This window comes from Lycium barbarum, chromosome 1, assembly GCF_019175385.1.
Source record: "Lycium barbarum isolate Lr01 chromosome 1, ASM1917538v2, whole genome shotgun sequence".
In the NCBI taxonomy this organism is placed as follows: Eukaryota; Viridiplantae; Streptophyta; class Magnoliopsida; order Solanales; family Solanaceae; genus Lycium; species Lycium barbarum.
The window spans coordinates 10,013,991-10,035,352 of record NC_083337.1 but is presented as its reverse complement, the minus strand read 5'-3'; the positions used below and the strand labels follow the sequence as shown (position 1 = coordinate 10,035,352).

General features: G+C 34.8%; 2 protein-coding genes across 2 annotated transcripts; one reads left to right on the top strand and one right to left on the bottom strand.

Moving 5' to 3' along the window:
• Nucleotides 1-3,424: 3,424 nt before the first annotated feature.
• LOC132627258 (uncharacterized) lies at nucleotides 3,425-13,661 on the top strand. The gene is made up of 7 exons (XM_060342535.1): nucleotides 3,425-3,722; nucleotides 3,869-3,931; nucleotides 5,047-5,165; nucleotides 11,833-11,972; nucleotides 12,754-12,904; nucleotides 13,004-13,163; nucleotides 13,252-13,661. Exons 2-7 carry the CDS (start codon nucleotides 3,919-3,921, stop codon nucleotides 13,341-13,343), a joined length of 675 nt encoding a protein of 224 aa, XP_060198518.1. The 5' UTR covers nucleotides 3,425-3,722; nucleotides 3,869-3,918; the 3' UTR covers nucleotides 13,344-13,661.
• Nucleotides 13,662-17,447: 3,786 nt separating this feature from the next.
• On the bottom strand, nucleotides 17,448-18,868 carry LOC132609356 (putative leucine-rich repeat receptor-like serine/threonine-protein kinase At2g24130). The gene is made up of 3 exons (XM_060323309.1): nucleotides 18,856-18,868; nucleotides 18,476-18,631; nucleotides 17,448-17,926 (listed from the first exon to the last, which is right to left on the bottom strand). Exons 1-3 carry the CDS (start codon nucleotides 18,866-18,868, stop codon nucleotides 17,448-17,450), a joined length of 648 nt encoding a protein of 215 aa, XP_060179292.1.
• Between the last annotated feature and the right edge of the window lie 2,494 nt (nucleotides 18,869-21,362).

Here is a 21,362-nt window from a genome sequence, read left to right as displayed (position 1 = left end):
ATCCTTTATGAAACAATAAGTAATTAATGCTTAGCGTAAAACATGAAAAATTATACTGTTTTTCTCTCGATATGCTAAAAGTGACAAGTAAAAATGAAAAGATAATTTTAGTATAGTGAACAAGTAAAAGTGACCTAAGAGAACCATCAAACTTAATTGCACTTTAGGTTCTCATAAGTTCCTTCTTTTTATTTCTCTTTAGTCAATTTTTTTAAATATTCCTAACTTCCTAGTACAAGCTCATAAGAATTTTGACATGCCATAAATTTTAAATATTCCTATCTCAGAGAGGAGTCGCGGGCCTGGATCCTCACTCGGATTCGTATGGTTGGATGTGGTCCCTTAATTTAGTATTTCATCTTTTCAATTTATTTGTCTTATTTTATTTTCTCGTAGTTTCTCTCTTTTTTTTTTTTTTAACAATTCTTTAATTCCTATATATGACATACTTAACCACAAGATTAAAGAACATTTTGATATTATTTTATATATATGATCACAAGTTTGTTGTACATTCTTAAACTTCATGTTAAGTCAAAACTCAACAAATAAATTGAAACGATAGGAGTAATAGGTTTAAAATAGTCTGTTAAGTATCACTCGAATAGTTTTGATCTTTTAAATTTCTTAAAAGTGAGTACTTTTGTACTCCGTCTAATATATTTATTTATCAAATTCTGATTGTTAAATTTAATCACAACTATAAAAATAGAAAATATTTAATGAGAACTCACATTTAAAAGTAGTATAAATTTTGTGGTATATATTATTTTTGGTCTATTTCAAGAGTCTGGTGTAACTTTTTAAGGTGCAGTTTTTGTTAACTTTTATCTATTTTTTCTTTCTATTGCGGTTTCAGTTTCTGAAACTTTAAAGAAATTTTTTGGGTTTTTGTTTAAATTTAACAATCAGAGTTTGATTTATATTTAACAAAGACCAAAAGTGTTTACTTTTGACAAACTTCACAAACCAAAACTGCTCAATTTAACACTAAAGGAGCTATTTTAAACCTACTATCAAAGATAAGAGACAACTTTCTGTCATTTTATCTCCAAATAACCAATTGTCATTAACCCGCCACAGCCCTAACACAGCTATATTCTCTGGGTTTAATGAGATCGTTAATTGAATATTCCGATTTCGACAATTCATCTAGCAGTAAATTCCAATATTACCCTTTTGAGTGTGTAATTTGTATACGTGTATTTATGCATGCATCTATATTTACTACAATGTTTTAATATACGGGGTACGATAGTTTAGGTATGTAAAGGAAACACTACATAGTTGAGTTATATAACCCGTGAAAATATGATGGTTTAGGTGAGTTTTAACCTATTCATCTTATTATTTTTGGTCTATTTCGAGCAGGTGCAGATGTAGGTAGTGCCCAGGGGGTTCACCCGAATCCCTTCGGCAGGAAATCACCCTGTATACATAAGGTTAAAATTATTTTTTTGTATATATAGTAGATGTTGAACCCCCTTGGCTTCTTCGTTTGTTTACTATTTTATATTTTTGAACCCCCTTAATGTAAATTCTGGCTCTGCCACTGATTTCGAGAGTTTGATGTAACTTTTTAAGATGCAACTTTTGTTAATTTTTTTTTTCTATTTTTTTGTGTTTGTATAGATTTTTATGTTGTAGTTTATGAAACTTTGAAGAAAATTTTAGTGTTTTTATTTAAAAAGAAGTTTGACAGTTCCAGTAAAATTTACATTATATTTGATACTCTCTCCGTTAAAAAAGGTTATCTTACTTTCCTTATTAGTTTGTCCCAAAAAGATTGACATTTATGAGATGATTTACAGACACACAAATACTAATGCTTGTTTTGGATCACACATTTTAAAAGTTTTTTTTATTTTATTTTCTAAACTCCTTGCGAAGTCAAACTAAAATATTTTTTTTGGAGCGAATGGAGTATACATTTTACAAACACCAAATTACTCACTTTTGACAAATATAAGGACAAAAACTATTCAATTGATACTTAAAAAGACTTATTTTGAACTTACAACCAAAGATAAGGGACATGTTTGTCATTTTCCTCTCCAAATAACCAAACGTCATTAGGCCATAAACAGCTACTTGCTATATTTTCTGGATTCTTCTTCTTCTTCATTGCTGCATGGAATCCGATTACACCAACTAGTGTTTAGCCATATCCATCAAACACGTGCATGTTTTTTTTTCCTCTTAGAATTTTAATTAATCATTGTTCCTATATGCAATTGCTTTATCAAATTCTAATTATTATCTGTTCGTGTGGTAATTTTATACTTTCTCGTCCTAATTTATTTGACACTTTTCGTTTTTCGAGAATCAAACTTCTCAATTTTGACCATGCGTTTGAATATAGAATCTTTAAATTTTTCATAATAAAATTTACAAATTTAGAAACTACGTAAAAAGTACTAAAGTCATCATAAATAATAATTTAAAATATTTAAAAGACATATAAAAAAATTAGAACAACTCGTTTGACTCTCAAAAAGCCAAAAGTGTCAAACAAATTGAGACGGAGAGAGTACGTGTATGTATTTTTTTTTCCAGTGTATGTGTATGTATGCATGCATCTGTTTTTGCCTATTGGAAATTAAATTAAAGAAGTATATCGATTAGTATATGAAGTTTATGTGTTCCTACAGTAATCTCAAACTAATTTACATTATTAAGTGGGTTCACAATTAAATATTTATAAATATTTAGTGAAATTCTTAATACTCTCCGTCCCAAATTACAACAACAACAACGAACCGAGTGTAATCTCAAAAATGGGCCTGGGTTTACAATTAAATATTTATAAATATTTAGTGAAATTCTTAATACTCTCCGTCCCAAATTACAACAACAACAACGAACCGAGTGTAATCTCAAAAATGGGCCTGGGTTTACAATTAAATATTTATAAATATTTAGTGAAATTTTTAATACTCTCCGTCCCAAATTACAACAACAATGACAAATTCAGTGTAATCCCACAAATGGGATTTGGAGAGGTTAAAGTGTACGCAGATCTTACCCCTACGTTGACAAGATAGATAGGTTGTTTGTGATAGATACTTGGCTCAAAGGACGATAAAAAGAGGCAGCATGAACAAGCAGAAACAACAGCAAGATAAAGACTCCGTCTCAAATTAGTTGTCATGTTTTTCTTCTGATAGTCAATTTAACTAATTTTTGTAGCTCAATTGGATTTGATCAATTTAATATATTACAATTAAAATTTGGATATTAAAAAATTATACGAAAAGTACTACAAGTCGCAATTTTTCTAATTGATGAATTTTTTTTTTTTAAAACATTGGTCAAAGTTTATATGGTTTAACTCTCGAAAAGTGAAACATGACAACTAATTTGGGACGGAGGGAGTATATATACAACTTATGAGCAAAAGCTACTAGGTAATCTGTAAGTTAACCTTTGGATCTGCCCTGCTTCTGCGACTCACATTGAAGAATATATTTACTGATGATAATCACTATCATCATGTATGAATTCTGTATATGTTTTTTGGTTGGCTTATATCAATGAAGTTGGATTTTTTCTTGAGAAAAATCCTAACTTTTCTGCAATGTTGCTCGGACTCTTCAAAAGTATCGACGGGTGCGTGTCGGACACTTCAAAAATAGTGTATTTTTGAAGAATCCGACACGGGTGCGGCAACGAAAGTGAAGAGTCTGCGCAACTTAGCTTTTCTGACCTTCGGAGTTTTTGAGGTGCCACAACAGAAATATCTTGGGCTATTTTTTGTTTGCTGTGTATAATTGATCTTATAGGGATTAATCTGTAATTTGAAGTTCCTGCTAGCATATACTTTGGTTTTTCTTGGAACTGACTGAAGTCTTTTCTGCTGCTTATGCAGATAATCAGTGTCGAAAACGGTAGGTAGATTAAAGAGCAATCAAAGAAGATATGGAAGATTGGGGTAAATGTTGACAGTTCTTGAAGTTCTTTGATTATTTATTTTCCTGTGGAGAGATAATTCTGTTGTTAGAATGTTTAAATCTTCTGCTTATTTAAGAAATAATTTGCTATTGTCTTGAGTAAACTTGAATTAAGTCCTTTGTATTGCAACAGTTATTTAAGTTGTTTCTCTGTCTAGCGGCAAAAAAGGATCGTTCTGATTTGAAAATGCAAAGAATTACTGCGTTGGTTGTTGCTCACTAGCCAAATTCATGAAATAGTAACTACTAATCTGCACACTGTTATTTATGTGTTCAAAGACATTTTGAGATGTATCACAATGATCATGATGTTGTGCAGACATTTTGAATGCTGCTAATAATTTCTATTGAATGATACAATGTTGTCGATGGTGATAACTAAGTTTTCTGTTGAACATCCTTTGTGTTATTTTTCACTCTGATTTTTTACAAATTAGTTACTCTTTCCCTCTAATCAAAGCATTGTAGAGCAAGGACAAAATTGAGATTTTTATTTTCTTCATCTTTCTATGGGATAGACAGATAGTGATATGTTTAGAGTGGCTTAATGGGGGACTATACGACATATGTATACTGTATGTAACTTTAACCTTTTCCTTCCTCCTTGCACAGATCAAGTGCAGATTTTTGGTTTTTATTCCATTGATTTACACTTATGTGCGTGTGGATGCCCAAGTGCCAAGTCCACTTCACTTCAAACCATTGGTGAAATATATATGTATGCACAGTAATACAATATAGATAGCTACACAACTCAGCAATGTACAGTGTCATAGTTGATTGAGAAACTTATTGCAAATTTTAGGTATTAACTTGGAGATGTCATGTTCTCTAACCAATATATCGTGGTTAATTTTGAGGATTTGATTTCTTTAGCTTACTGAAAAGATCTAGTTTCCCTATATTTTGTGATGTTCTATTTGGCAGACACCCAATGGGATGTAATTGCCTTGAGAGTGAGAGCTTTGCTACATATTGTCTGGTTATTGAAGAAATCTTTTGTTCATTAACTAAAAAAAAATGATAGTTCTAGGCCACTACATTGCTGGTTCTTTGGTGATTGCTCAATAACTTTTTGTTTTTTTTTCTGTTACAGAGGATGTACCAGTTCCAGATCTTCTCAAAAAGGTGCAACCAAGGAGCAAGTGGGATGATGAAGATGCGGATGATAATGACGTAAAGGACTCCTGGGAAGATGAAGATGAACCTGCTCTGGTAGAGTTGATGAGTTATTGATTTCCCATTTCCATTTCATGACCATCTTTGTGTGGGGTCCAGTCCCCTATTTCATATTTTAAGGAAAGAAGATTTTTCTTCCTTTGACAAAATCACATTTGTAGCAATTGTGGAATTGGCCAACAAGTCAATTCTTTTGTTCACATTTTCGTGATGTAAGCACTTACCTCATCATAGTCGTGACGTAAGCGCTTACCTCATCATAGGAAATTCATTCCTATAAATAGGCAGCTTATGGTTCATTTGTAACACACCAAGATCATTTGCTATACACATCAAAATCTCAGACAATACATCTGAGTGAGAGCAAAGTGAGGTGTTCCATAGACTGTAAGAAAATAGTCTGTGAAGAAAAATAGAGTGTGAGTGATATTGTAGTGAGATGGGAAAATCAAAAGAGTGTTATTTCTTTTGAGGGTGTAGTGGTCTTAGGAGTATTTGTACTCGTTACTACACAGTGTAAAATTCCTCGTTATAGTGATATCAGCTGCTCCTCTTGGCCGTGGTTTTTCCCTTATTTAGAAGGGTTTCCACGTAAAATCTTGGTGTCATTATTGCTGCATTTTATTCTTGCTGATTTAACCATAAGTTAGTGTTCCACGTTTATCACTAATACCGTGAATATTATTTTTTGCGGGTCTATTTTATTCCCAACAAGTGGTATCAGAGCCAAGATTCTGTCTGAGTATGCTATGTGGTTGCAGCACAGTCTGAACTTCCACATCAGAAAAGAATTACTTTGGTCTTCGAATAAAATAGTATTTGTATTTGTGATAAACAATGGAAGCCAACACTAGTAGAATGGTTACTTTGAGTGGCGTAAATTATGTCATTTGAAAGGGCAAAATGGAAGATTTGCTCTATGTCAAGAATTTTCATCAACCTGTCTTTGGAAATAAAAAGCCTGATAATAAATCAGATGAAGAGTGGAATTTGTTGCATCGGCAGGTTTGCGGCTTTATTAGACAGTGGGTTGACGATAATGTGTTGAACCATATTTCTGAAGAGACACATGCTCGGACCCTATGGGAGCATCTTGAAAGTTTGTATGCTCGAAAAACTGGTAACAACAAGATGTTTCTGATAAAGCAAATGCCGAGTTTAAAATACCACGATGGTTCCGCAATGACAGATCATCTGAATATTTTTCAGGGGATCATGAACCAGTTATCTGCTATGGGCATTAATTTTGATGAAGAAATTCAAGGCTTGTTTCTACTTGGTTCCCTACCAGATTCTTGGGAAATTATTAGAACTTCATTATCAAATTCTGCTCCGGATGGTGTGATCTCTATGGATCTTGCCAAGAGCAGTCTTTTAAATGAAGAGATGAGAAGAAAATCTCAAGGTTCCTCCTCATCAGATGTCTTGGTGACTGACACTAGGGGGAGAGGCAAGAATCGTGGTTCTCAAAATAGAGAACATCATAGAAGCAAATCCAGAAGCAGACTTAAAGATATTGATTGCTATCATTGCGGGAAAAAAGGGCACACAAAGAAGTTCTGCCGGATTTTGAAAAAGGAAAATAGAGATAAGGAGGAAAAGAAAGAAGATGGCAATCGTGTTGCCGCTGTCACTACAGAAGATCTTGTTACTGTCCTTGATGCGGATCTGATAAACATTGCTTGTGATGAGTCAAGCTGGGTTGTGGACAGTGGTGCCGCATCTCATGTGACATCAAGGAAGGAATTTTTCTCATCCTATACTCCGGGTGACTTTGGAACTTTGAGTATGGGTAATGAGACTATATCTAGGGTGGCTGGTGTTGGAACGATTTGTTTGAAAACTAGTACTGGAACTAAACTAGTTTTAAACAATGTAAAGCATGCACCTGATGTTCGTTTGCACTTGATCTCTGTTGGTGTTTTGAATGATGAGGGATATGTCAGTACCAATGGTGCTGGAAAGTGGAAGCTTACTAAAGGTTCCATGATTGTGGCTCGTGGCGAAAAGCGTCGTGGTCTATACTGGACTACGGCCTCTACATGTGTTGATATGGTGAATGCAGTTGAGAGCAATAGCTCTTCAACGTTATGGCATAAGAGGCTTAGCCACATTAGCGAGAAAGGACTAAATGTTCTAGCCAAAAAGAAATTATTGTCAAATTTCGAAAGTGCTAAATTAGAAAAGTGTGAGCACTGCTTGGCTGGAAAACAAAATAGAGTTTCTTTCAAGTCTCATCCTCCTTCAAGAAAGACAGAGTTGCTTGAGTTGGTGCATTCAGATTTATGTGGTCCAATGAAGACAAGGACTTTGGGTGGTGCACTTTATTTTGCTACCTTTATTGATGATTGCTCAAGGAAACTTTGGGTCTACGTCTTAAATACTAAAGACCAAGTGTTGGGTGTCTTTAAGCAGTTTCAGGCCTCAGTTGAAAGAGAAACTGGAAAGAAGCTGAAGTGTATTCGTACTGATAACGGTGGTGAATATTGTGGACCGTTTGACGAATACTGCAAGCAACAGGGTATCAGACACCAGAAGACTCCTCCTAAGACTCCTCAGCTTAATGGTTTAGCAGAGAGGATGAATAGGACCTTGATGGAAAGAGTCAGATGTTTGCTTTCTGAAGCAAAGTTGCCGAATTCCTTTTGGGGTGAGGCTTTATTGACCGCTGCACATGTTATTAATCTATCCCCTGCGGTTGCTTTGCAAAGTGATGTTCCAAACAGAGTTTGGTATGGAAAGGATGTTTCCTATGACCACTTGAAAGTGTTTGGTTGTAAAGCTTTTGTACATGTGCCTAAAGATGAAAGGTCGAAATTAACTGCCAAGACAAGGCAGTGCATCTTCATTGGTTATGGCCTTGATGAGTTTGGTTACAGGCTATATGATCCAATTGAGAAGAAGGTTGTGAGAAGCCGTGATGTTATCTTCATGGAGGATCAAACCATTGAATATATTAACAAAGCGGAGAAGATAAAATCTTCAAGTTCTGAAGGTTTAGTTAATCTTGATCAAGTTCCTCATACAAATGCTGATGAAGTTGGTGGGCTCGATGACAATGGTGATGCCCAGAATCATGTTCCAGATCAGCATGTTGATGATGATAACGATGCTGCTATTGATGAAGTAGATGCTCCTACTCATGAAGTCGTGGATGAGTCAGATATTCCACTTAGAAGGTATACTAGACAACATGTTCCTTCTTCCCGTTATTCACCTAATGAGTATGTATTACTCACTGATGGGGGAGAACCTGAATGTTATGAGGAGGCCATGGAAGATGAGCACAAGGATCAATGGATTGAAGCCATGCAAGATGAGATGAAATCTCTGCGTGAGAACCATACTTATGAGTTAGTGAACTTGCCTAAGGGCATGAGAGCTTTGAAGAACAAGTGGGTGTTCAAAGTTAAAGCCGAAGAACACAGCTTGAAGCCCAGATACAAAGCTAGATTGGTTGTTAAGGGATTTGGTAAAAGGAAAGGTATTGAATTTGACGAAATATTTTCTCCTGTCGTGAAAATGTCCTCCATTCGGACAGTTCTTGGTTTGACTGCTAGTCTTGATTTGGAGATTGAGCAGATGGATGTGAAGACTGCTTTTCTTCACGGTGACTTAGAAGAGGAGATTTATATGGAACAACCTGAAGGCTTCAAGGCAAAAGGTAAAGAAAATCTTGTATGCAAACTCAAGAAGAGTCTCTATGGATTGAAGCAAGCTCCCAGACAGTGGTACAAGAAGTTTGAGTCTGTTATGGGGGAGCAAGGCTATAAGAAGACTTCTTCAGATCACTGTGTGTTTGTACAAAGATTTTCTGATGGTGACTTTATCATCCTTCTGCTATATGTGGATGATATGTTGATTGTAGGCAAAAATGCTTCCAGGATTGACGAGTTGAAGAAACAGTTGAGTAAGTCTTTTGCAATGAAAGACTTGGGTCATGCTAAGCAGATTTTGGGCATGAGAATTACTCGTTCGAGAGATGAAAAGAAGCTTTATTTGTCGCAGAAAAAGTACATAGAACGTGTACTAGAGCGCTTCAATATGAAGAGTGCTAAGTGGGTTAGCACACCTCTTCCTGGTCATCTGAAATTGAGCAAAATGATGTGTCCTACAACAACAGAGGAAAAACAGAGAATGGCCAAGATTCCTTATTCCTTTGCCGTCGGAAGTTTAATGTATGCAATGGTATGCACTCGACCAGATATTGCTCATGCAGTCAGTGTTGTTAGCAGATTTCTCGAAAATCCAGGGAAAGAGCATTGGGAAGCTGTGAAGTGGATACTCAGGTATCTAAGAGGAAGATCAGATGAATGCTTGTGTTTTGGAGGATCAAATCCAATTTTGAAGGGCTATACAGATTCTGATATGGCAGGTGACCTTGATAACAGAAAATCCACTACTGGATATTTGCTTACTTTTTCAGGGGGAGCTATATCATGGCAGTCAAAGTTGCAGAAGTGTGTCGCACTATCTACAACGGAAGCGGAGTATATTGCGGCTACTGAAGCTGGCAAAGAGATGATATGGCTCAAGAGATTCCTTCAAGAACTTGGATTGCAGCAAATGGAGTATGTTGTTTATTGTGACAGTCAGAGTGCAATAGACTTGAGCAAGAACTCCATGTACCATGCGAGAACAAAACACATCGATGTCAGATATCATTGGATTCGTGAGCAATTGGAAAGCGAATTGTTCCAAGTCAAGAAGATTCACACGAATGAAAATCCTGCAGATATGCTGACCAAGGCGGTACCGAGAGACAAGTTCGAATTGTGCAAAGAACTTGTCGGCATGTACTCAAATTAGAAGCCAGTGTACCCTCCTTCAGGTGAATGGGACTGGAGGGGGAGATTTGTGGGGTCCAGTCCCCTATCCCATATTTTAAGGAAGGAAGATTTTTCTTCCTTTGACAAAATCACATTTGTAGCAATTGTGGAATTGGCCAACAAGCCAATTCTTTTGTTCACATTTTCGTGATGTAAGCGCTTACCTCATCATAGTCGTGATGTAAGCGCTTACCTCATCATAGTCGTGACGTAAGCGCTTACCTCATCATAGGAAATTCATTCCTATAAATAGGCAGCTTATGGTTCATTTGTAATACACCAAGATCATTTACTATACACATCAAAATCTCAGACAATACATCTGAGTGAGAGCAAAGTGAGGTGTTCCATAGACTGTAAGAAAATAGTCTGTGAAGAAAAATAGAGTGTGAGTGATATTATAGTGAGGTGGGAAAATCAAAAGAGTGTTATTTCTTTTGAGGGTGTAGTGGTCTTAGGAGTATTTGTACTCGTTACTACACAATGTAAAATTCCTCGCTATAGTGATATCAGCTGCTCCTCTTGGCCGTGGTTTTTCCCTTATTTAGAAGGGTTTCCACGTAAAATCTTGGTGTCATTATTGCTGCATTTTATTCTTGCTGATTTAACCATAAGTTAGTGTTCCACGTTTATCACTAATACCGTGAATATTATTTTTTGCGGGTCTATTTTATTCCCAACACTTTGCAGTATTTGTTATTTGCTAAACCATGTCTGTATATTTACGCATTTAATTATTTAGCAAAACATTTGTACATTTGATTTCTCTTCACATGAGTAGTATAACTGAAATTTGGATTTTTATGTTCTTCTGCAGTGCCAATAGACATTTAGGCATCTTACTTCTGTTCCTCCCTTAGTTAAAGCTACATGCCTCATCAGTTATTCACTAATAGATGCAACCGATTCCTTTGTAAGGACTATTGAGTTCAGAAACCATAAATCTGGAAGTTGACACTTGGTGGAGTTAGTGTGCCATTTTGTTGCTAATTCATTGCTTGTGTATTGTTATTTAGATATTGAAGTAAAATTAAAGGAGACTTAGATGATCTGCATTATCCAATTGTCTAGTTACAAACTATATGCTTTAGAAACTTCCTACATCAAATTCTTGTCCATTATCGGAGAAAATTCTGTCGTTTTTTGTTCCCTTCTCTTTTCAATTGGTAACATTTGTATACCAGTATATAGACTAGCAACCCTCATCTTGTGTCAATTTTTTTTTTATCATGGATATTAGCCTAATCCCGAGATACCAGTATTTTGTGTAACTTGACATAACAGGGGGTGGACACTGTTAAAGATTTTCCCAGCAATTTAAACAAGAGACTACTTGATCATTTCTCCTTTAAAAATGTAGTTTTATGAAGGTGGTTTTAGCATTTAACAGATGCAGAAAGTTAAATTGATATAGGAGTTACTTTTTATGTTCCATTTGAGCTGACATTCTTATGCCTTTCTACATCTACCAACTATTGTTAAATCCATTTCTTAGATTTGGGCGGAGTTGGTCTAATGGGTAGAAAGCTAGGGATCTGCATTATTTATCGACTGAAGAAAGCTTTGAATCTTCTTTGTTGTATGCTCATTGATGTTTGTTTGTCCAGAAAGACAATTCATGTTCATCAACCAAACTTCTTTTTTATTGGTTGGAGTAATTCTCTTCTCTATTGTTGTAGTTAGAACCCTCCTGTGTGGATTTCGTTATGACGTAATTCTCACTCTTGCATCTGTTCTACAATGTGCTCATGCATCTATTCTAATTTTCTTGGTTATTATGTTGTGATGATATGTCCCCCTACCATGAGCTACTTTCTCTCTGTGGATTGTTCTACTTCTTGGTCTAATCAACTTAACTATCGTGGATTAAACAGGCACCTAAACCAGAACTGCCTGTTGAGAAAGCCCCTAAAAAGCCTGCTGCCAAATCCATTGAAAAGAAAGGCAAGGAGGTTAAAGTTGATACCATGGAGGTGCCTCTAGATCCAGTAGCTGAAAAACTTCGTCAACAAAGGTTAAAACTTTGCACAATCTTTTATTTCATAGCTGCAGATTTTAGATACTTAAAATGAGAAGTACACCGCCTGAATTAGCTGAGAAGAAGTTGGTGTAGTGTTGAGACAGCGCAAGTGAAACTATGTAGAGGGGGCATGAAAGCATGTTTAACCGGAGTCAAGTTATACTCGTTAACTGCTAGCTGATGTTGTTCATTCCCGGATATCATCTTTATGATCTTTTTGATGGGTGATCCGGATACCATCTTCTTGTGAAATAGAACTTATAGTATGTGGGTTAGGTGGTTAGTTTTCAAGTAATGATTTCTATTTTTATACTGCAACTCCAACTATCTTCCTTGTTAACAAAATAAGCTGTTGTCTTTAATATTGTCTTCCATAATGTTCTACAACTATGTGTTTGATATCCAATTTTTATCTACGACCTCATTTTAACTGGATTACGATATCCGAAGGGGAGCCTTAGCGTAATTGGTAAAGTTTGTGACCAAGTGATTACAAGTTCGAGCCGTGGAAACATCCTCTTGCAGAATGCACGGTAAGGCTGCATACAATAGACCCTTGTGGTCCAGCCCTTCCCCGGACCCCGCACATAGCGGGAGTTTAGTGCACCAGACTGTCCTTTTTAGATGATACCAGATACTTTCATCCAGCTAAAAATTACACTTCTATTTCTTCCCTATCTAATTTGTTGTTTCATCTCCCGATGGTGGTGCATATCATTTGCATGTCTTGCATACTCATGCAGACTTCTTGTCTCATCTTATCTCTCTTTTACAGGCTTGTGGAAGAAGCTGATTATAGGTCCACAGCAGAATTGTTTTCTAGGAAAGGTGGTGATGATAAGATCCTAAATAATTTTATTCCTAAGAGCAAGAGTGATTTCTTGGAATATGCTGAACTAATTTCTCATAAGCTGCGGCCATATGAGGTTTGTCAAATTTGTTTATACGTGGTCGTGGTTATCTGATGTTGTTGGTTGTCGGAGCCTTGATTCTGAATTAGGAATATTACGCTTCCCATTTTGCAGAAAAGTTACCATTACATCGGACTGCTCAAGAATGTTATGAGACTGTCGATGACTGTGTTGAAAGGGCAAGATGCTAAAGATATTGCTTCTTCTGTTACTGCCATGGCAAACGAGAAGATTAAAGCTGAAAAGGAAGCCAATGCGAGTAAAAAGAAGTCAGGTATTGATGTGCCTATTTTTCTATATGCTTGAAACCTAAATCTGATCTGCATTTTCAGTGTTTTAAAACTCTTTCTTCTTTTATACAGGTGCAAAGAAGAAGCAGATTCATGTTGATAAGCCAGATGATGAAGCAGTAGTTAATGCATACGATGGTTATGACGATTATGATTTCATGTGAGGGAAACTTAGAAAATCATGCGAATAGAACACCTCTTAACCACAAACCATTAGACGATCTTCAATTTACATGTGTAAAAATGAGGATCCCGCGGCCTGTCTTCTCTCTGAATTCGTCATTTTTGTGGTCAAGTAGGTTGGGCAATTGTCGATAAGTTAATAGTGAGTAGGTTTATATTTCTCTTGTATGATGTGAATGTCAGGACAGAGCAGATCAGCATTCTCTTGTAATGTGGCTGTCAAACTGGAAGATTCAGTATTCGTATTTATGATGTGACTTCAGATTTTGAATCTACAGATTTTATTTTATCTTTGATAATGTAGACTTTATTTATATATAATCACGGCATAACTGCCGGATTTGCCATTACATCGGACTCGATAATACTACAATTACCTAACATAGCAAGTTTACGACAAGTCGTAGTAGACACTTTCCTAATTACATAGTTACTTAGTACACTATAACTTAGTTCTTGCAAAATAACATCAGGAGGATTAAACAATAACATAAGTTGATGCAGAATTACTTGTACCTGTCTAAGTTAATATTGGTCATACTTTAATAGGCAAAATGTATGTTTGCCTTGAGCTTGCGAACTTATGGACTAGGTGCCGGCTATAATATTAACGAATGTGATTAGTTAATAAGACTATTAATTGGAGTTGATAACTTATATAGTATGATCATTCAAGTATTGCGGATTAGTTACTAAAGTCACTTATATGTTTATTTTGTATCAATAAAACCATTCAAGTTAGACCAAATATCTACAAAGTCATTAGCCATAAAACTAAAGAGATAATTTCATAAATCATAATCCTCCCCTCAAGTTTTGCTTTGTAACACTATATTCGTTATTTATTTATTTTAACAATTCTTTTAACCTGATTATCATTAAAAAAAAAAAAGGAGAAAATAACACAGGGTACCTACATAAGACTCTTTATTACAAAACATAATGATACTTTTCCTTATTTATAAAACATAACAACAAATTTACAAAATATAATGGATCTTCATATTTCATACTTTTTTAAAAGAAAAAATTGGAAAAACAAATCGCTCAACGCTTAAAAAATTGACTCAAATTTTTGTTTATGAAAAATATATGAAATGTGTATATGTGAGCGAAACTTTTAATACAGTTTTCATACACAAAAATTGTAAGCGAAATTTTTAAGCCTTGAATATTGTATGAAAGTTGTATACAATGTTCTTGTAGTTATATTAATTTTTCAGAAACCTAACATGAACTTTATACACGAAAAATGTGAGCGCATTTTAAGCCTTGAGCGAGATATACATATTTTATACCGTTTTCATACTCAAAAATTTGAGGGAATTTATTAAGCCTTGAACGAGATATACATATTTCATAAATTTTGAGCGAACTTTTTTAAGCCTTGAGGGAACTATACACATTTCATACACTTCTCATATACAAAAGTTTGAGCAATTTCTTTAAGCAATGAGTCGGAAAAAAAATACATTTAAAAAAAATTAAAACATGAGCGAAATTTTCGTATATTTTCTGTAAGAAATCTATTGCTATATTTTATAAACTGAAAAGTATCGTTATATTTTGTAAATTCTTTTCTTATTATGTTCACCCTCCGTTCTAATTTATATGAGGGTGTTTGATTGGGCACAAAGTTTAAGAAAGAAAAAAAGACTTTTGAATATTGTGGTCTAAAATAAGCTAAATAAATTTTTGTGGCTAGAATCATTTCATTAAGGGTAGAATGAAAATATTAGAGTTAAAATTGTTATTAAATATAGAAAGGTGTCATTCTTTTTTGGACTGAGTAAAAAGAAAGAGTGTCGTATGAATTGAGAGGAAGGGAGTATATATAGGCAGGGGCGGATCCACCCTTTGGGGTGGGGGTGGCATGGCACCCCCTAGATTAATAAATATTTTTTATACGTATGTTGTAATTTGCTTAAATTAGGTTAAATATTTGATTTTGCCACCCATAGTCGTAAATTAGGCAAAGGTGCCACGACTGGTAGACACAAGTTTGAATCTATCTTGAACATTTTCCGACTCCCGTTTTTCTTTGTGCTTTTTACTTCCTTTGTACCAGTAATTTCCTTTTCGGCTCTCCCAATTTTCGATTTATCTTTTTATTATTTATATTGTCTTTCCTCTTTTTTATTATTTTATCTGTCATCTCTAGCGAGAACACACAAATAGAAACTTCAAAATCCCTTCAATTAAGCATTTCTCTTAATCTCAAATCAATGAGTATTTATATCAAAAAACTTGGGTCTCAATGGGAATTTTGGATTGAGATCAAAATTCATTTTTTATTTTTTTAATAATTTCTTTTGTTTATTACTCCCTCCGTCCATGTTTACTTGTCTATATTTGACTTGGGACACTCTTAATAAGCAATAAATAAAATGAGAAATGAATTGGAGTACTTAATAATAAGAGTAAAATATGTATAAAATGGTAAATAATGTCTTGGTTTTTCAAACTATATAACTTACAAGTAAAAGTAGACATATATTTTTAGTATAATGGACAAATAAAAATGGACGAAAGGAGTGTATTATAAAAATTTGTGCTATTTCATAATTGTTAAATTCAATTTAAATCACTTTACTTCTTAAATTGTGATGGAAATTTCGTAAGCACTGCTTAGCAAAAACATGAAATTTATGATTTATTTTTGAGAACTTGTAGTTTATCTAATTCTACATTTACTTATGGGGTGTATTTACTTATTGAAGAGTTTTTCTATTATTTTTCTTATTTTGATTGGTGTAATTCCCTTATTGAATATGTTATTTTACTTGTGCAAATTCATTTTTTAATATATATAAGAGATGCAAGTTTCTCGGTGGAAATGTTGATTTTACTTCTGTTGTTAATGGGTGTGATTCCTTGTTTAAGATGCTAATTATATTCGTTTCTTGATTTTTGAGATGTAATTTCATATTTGCAAATAAAAAAAGTCTGTTAAGTTGACCTGAATAAACTAAAAAGAGATAGATCCGACCCAAATACACATTTCTAACAAGATGTACATTGAAAAAAATTGTGGCACCCGCCACCTTCAAATCCTAGATCTGCCCTGTATATAGGCCTATGACTTGACTAATCTATCCTTTACGCTAGATTCTTTTGTTTAATGAATTTTGTAAATCTCATTGTTATTCACCGTTTCATCTTTCTGGTGAATAGTTCTGGAGGAAAAAGCTGGTGTTGGGATTGGAAAATGATAAATGGATGTGTTCTTGCTTAATTGTGTCACTGGTTCTTGGATATTTGCTTGTGGTTTGGCTGCATGTTTAGATGTTTTGTTAATGGGTCTTTAATCCAAATTTTTTGGTGCAAGCTCGGATTTCTGAATTCGAATTCCGCTGAGATTATCCCACTGAATTCAATGTAAAAAATTTTGTACACTGACAGTGTATAAAACTTAAACTCCTTTTTGAAATTATTTTTTCTGATTTAAAGTACCTGTTTATTTTTTGTCTACTAAACATAACCATTTTGCAACATTAATATTAAGAGGAAAAAAGTAAGATTTATTGCAACCAGCCAGCATTTCTAAAGCTAAAACAGAATCATGCACGACTCAAGTGCTAAAACAAAAAGACAATATTTACATGAATCCACTAATTTAGCGAACATGTGCAACAAACAAGTGATTTGGAACAGGAGTTTCCAAAAAGATGCTCAACATGCAAGATATTGAATCTTGACCTTCTGTTGCATTCCTATAACATCTTTCATGTTTATCCTTCTTGCAGGAGGTTCAACACAACAATCTAATGCCACTTTCATGATCGATGCCACATAATTTGACTTCAATTAACTATCATTTGGTGTTACCAAGTTAGCATCTACAACATCCATTACTGCCTCTAGGAGTGAACTGCTCGCCCATTGCTTCCAGCTAAGATCTCCCTTGAACATTTCATCGTTAGGCATTCTCCTTGTCAAGGTTTCCATCAAACATGATCCCATAACTATAGACATCACATTTTGTTGACACCAATCCATCCAATCCATACTCTACACTCAAACAATTAATTTAAAGATGTAACATAATTTCTTGGTGAAAAAAATAAATAAGGGAAAGTCAATGTTCAAAGCAAACCAAAAGACGAACCCGGTGCAATATAACCCAATGTTGCTAAGGTTTTTGTGTATAAATCACTTTCATCTTCACCAAGCAGTTTTGAAATACCAAAGTCTCTTAGGTATGCAACCATATTCTCATCCAACAAGCCATTACTAGGCTTTAGATCATAATGAATCACGGACGATGGACACCCATGGTGGAGGTATTCCAATGGACACGCCACATCGATCATTATGCTTAGTCTTTGCATGATGTCTAGGAAGTAATTGTGTGAATACAACCACTTATCGAGGCTTCCTTTAGGCATGTACTCAAGTACTAAGGCCTTAAAATTGATGTTAGAACAACTAGTGATGACTCTTATGAGATTCTTATGGAGAAGGCTGCGCAAAACTTCACATTCTTTATCGAAACTCTTGAATATTGCTTCCAATTTCTGATTGAAAACTTTAACTGCAATAGGAGTTCCATTTCTGAGAATGCCTTTATAAACAAAGCCAAAACTCCCAGAACCAATCAAATTAGTCTCACTAAGTGATTCAGTTGCTTGGAGCAGCTCATGGTATGAAATTCTTACTCTTGTTGAGATGGACAATAAATCAGATTATTGAGGAGCTCTTTTACCTCTTCTATACCTTATCCATACGACCACAAAGGTAATAGGAATAAATACCAATGCAATTCCCAGTAGAAGAAACAAAACTAGAACTTTTTTCCTATTTAATCTATGGCTTGATGAAGTAGTGGGGCATGGCGGGAAGCTAAATCTTGAAGAACCACATAATGCTTCATTAGAGAGAAAAAACTGACTTTAGAGGTTCTTGAAAGGCCCCCCGAAGATATTTCACTATACAATTTGTTGACAGAAACATTGAACTACTTGAGGTATTGAAGTTTCTCCAAAGACCTCGGAATGATTCCAGATATATTATTATGAGAAAAGTCTAAAAATTCCAAACCTACCATGTTGCTTATTGAGTTAGGTATAGATCCTTGCAGCTTGTTGTGGACTTGATACCAGATTTTGCATGCCTCCAATTTCTCTAGGAATTCCATTTGAAAATTGATTCATTGACAGATCTATTTGTATCATAGCCTTTAGTTTTCCAATTTCTGGAGGTAAAGAGTCACCCATGTTGTTTGACGATAAGTTAAGAGCCAATAGATCTTTAAGATTCCCCAAACTTACTGTAAGTGTTTTTGAAGCATTTTATATTATTCAAAGTATCTTTTCTTCTTCCTTTGACCATGCCTTTCACATTGGGCAGCCACAAAGAAACAAAATGTAGTCTAGTTACTCACATTTTTGTGGTATAAAATGTGACAATGTTTTTCACATTTGGGCAGCCACAAATAAACAAATGTTGTCTAAGTTTCTCACGTTTTGTGGTAAAAGAAAATGTGACCTATACCTTTTTCATCCATTATATAAGGATGATATTACTTACCAATTCATATATATATAAAAAAAATAAGTTACCAATCCTTAACTTGTGAGAGTAGAGAGGAAAATATATATCCTTTGGAGAATTCATAAAAAGTGAGGAAAGTAAAAAATAAAAGAGTTTATTAGTTGAAGAAAGGTGTTCTTTTTTTTTTTTTTTGTGGAGCTTTGGACTCAACATCTTGTCCAGAGTTTGTTGAGTTATACGACGTGATCGGGCTGTTGTATCCTGGAGGGGACAAGTCAGAAAGATTACTGCTGGACCGGTAAATTTGCTGCAGTGGACTTGAATCTCCTTAAAGAGAGCGAGATATCCGCGCCTCAGCCGAAGAAATTTTATTTCTTCATTTTTATTTTTCAATTGTACTTGTAATTTCATTGCAATATCACCAATAATTTTTAAGGAGATTCAAATGGCTACAGTTGAAAAATCGGCGGATGTCAAAGTAGGAGATCTAAACAAGCCATTTCGGTTCAACGGTACTCATTTTAAGAGATGGAAGGGTAAAGTACTTTTCTACTTAAGCCCTCTCAATGTTTCTTATGTGTTAACTGAGAAGAATCCAAATAAAATAGATAACGGTTCCATGAATGATGAAGAACTTATTTCTCTTCAAGAAAAAACTAAAAAGTATGATGAAGATTCATACAAGTGTCGGTATTATTTACTTAATTGTCTATCAGATAATTTTTATGATTATTATGATAGAACTTACTCTACTGCAAAGAAAATTTGGAAAGCGTTGCAAAGTAAATATGATACCGAGGAGGCTGGAGCGAAAAAATATGCTGCTAGTAGATTTTTTTCGTTTCCAAATGGTAGACAACAAATCAGTGGTAGACCTAGCCCAAGATTTTATAATGATTGTTGGAGAGCTCAGGTCCGAGGAGATAAAAATTGGAGATAACCTTATTGTTTGTGGCATAATAGATAAACTTCCACCTTCATGGAAGGAATTTCAAAAAACTATGCACCACAAACAAAAGGAAACCTCTCTTGAGACATTGATTATGCGAATCCGCATGGAGGAAGAAGCAAGGGGCCAAGATGCACTTTTGCAAACGGAAGAGAGCAACTTACAACCCGTCACAAATAAGGTAAATTTAATTACTTCAAATAATGTTACTCCTAATGCTAACAAAAATACCTCTATGAAGCCTAAGAAGAAAATATTCAAGAAAAATAATGGTAGACCTCCCAAGAAAAATAATGGTGGTATCAACCAAGCACAAAACGGAGGACCATGCTTTGTCTGTGGCAAGAGTGGGCATATTGCTCGATTTTGCAAGTTTCGGAAACGTGGTCCTACACCTCAGGCGAACGTTACCGAAAAGCCACTTGTGGCGATGATAACAGACATAAATATGGTTGAAAATGTTGATGGATGGTGGGCTGATTCTGGTGCAAACCGTCATGTCTGCTATGACAAAGATTGGTTCAAAGTGTATACTCCATTTGAGGAGCCCAAAACCATCATGCTTGGTGATTCTCACACTACTCAAGTGCTTGGAAAGGGAGATGTCAAGTTGAGTTTTACCTCAGGAAGGGTGTTAACTCTAAAAGATGTACTTTTTACTCCTTCCATGAGAAAAAATTTGATGTCTAGTTTTCTTCTTAATAAAGCAGGCTTCAAACGGATTATTGAGTCTGATCAATGTGTAATAGTGAAAAAAGGTATTTTTGTGAGAAAGGGGTATGCTTGTGATGGGATGTTTAAGTTGAATGTTGAGATGAATAAAGTTACTAATTCTGTTTACATGCTTTCTTCCACTAATTTTTGGCATGCTCGTTTGTGTCATATTAATAATCGTTATGTGGGAATCATGAGTAGTTTAGGATTAATCTCAATGATTAAAAAGGATTTTAAAAAATGTGAAGCTTGTAGTAAAGCCAAAATCACAAAAAGGCCTCATTTTCAAGTTGAAAGAAAAACTGAATTATTAGAGTTAATTCATACTGATATTTGTGAACTTGGAGGAATTTTAACTCTTGGAGGAAATAGATATGGGCTTCAATCCCATCCCCCTCGATGTGCTCCAGACCTTTTCTCTTGCCAAGGCCTTGGTTAGTGCATCTGCAAGATTATCACAAGATTTGACATAATCAACATTAATTGTATCACTTGTCAATTATGATCTCACAGTACTGTGTTTTCTCCTTATAGGTCTGGATTTACCGTTATAATAACGGTTTTGAACTCTACCAATTGCAGCGGTGCTATCACAATGAATTAAAATAGGAGGAATTGATTTTTCAAATAAGGAATTTGAAATAATAAATCTCTTAACCAATTCGCTTCTTCACTAGCTGAAGCTAAAGCAATTAGTTCAGCCTCCATGGTAGAGTTAGCAATAATAGTTTGCTTTTTTGATTTCCAACAAATAGCACCACCTGCCAACGTAAAAATATAACCAGTGGTAGAACAGGAATCACCAGATAAAGTGTTCCAATCTGCATCAGTAAAGCCTTCAAGT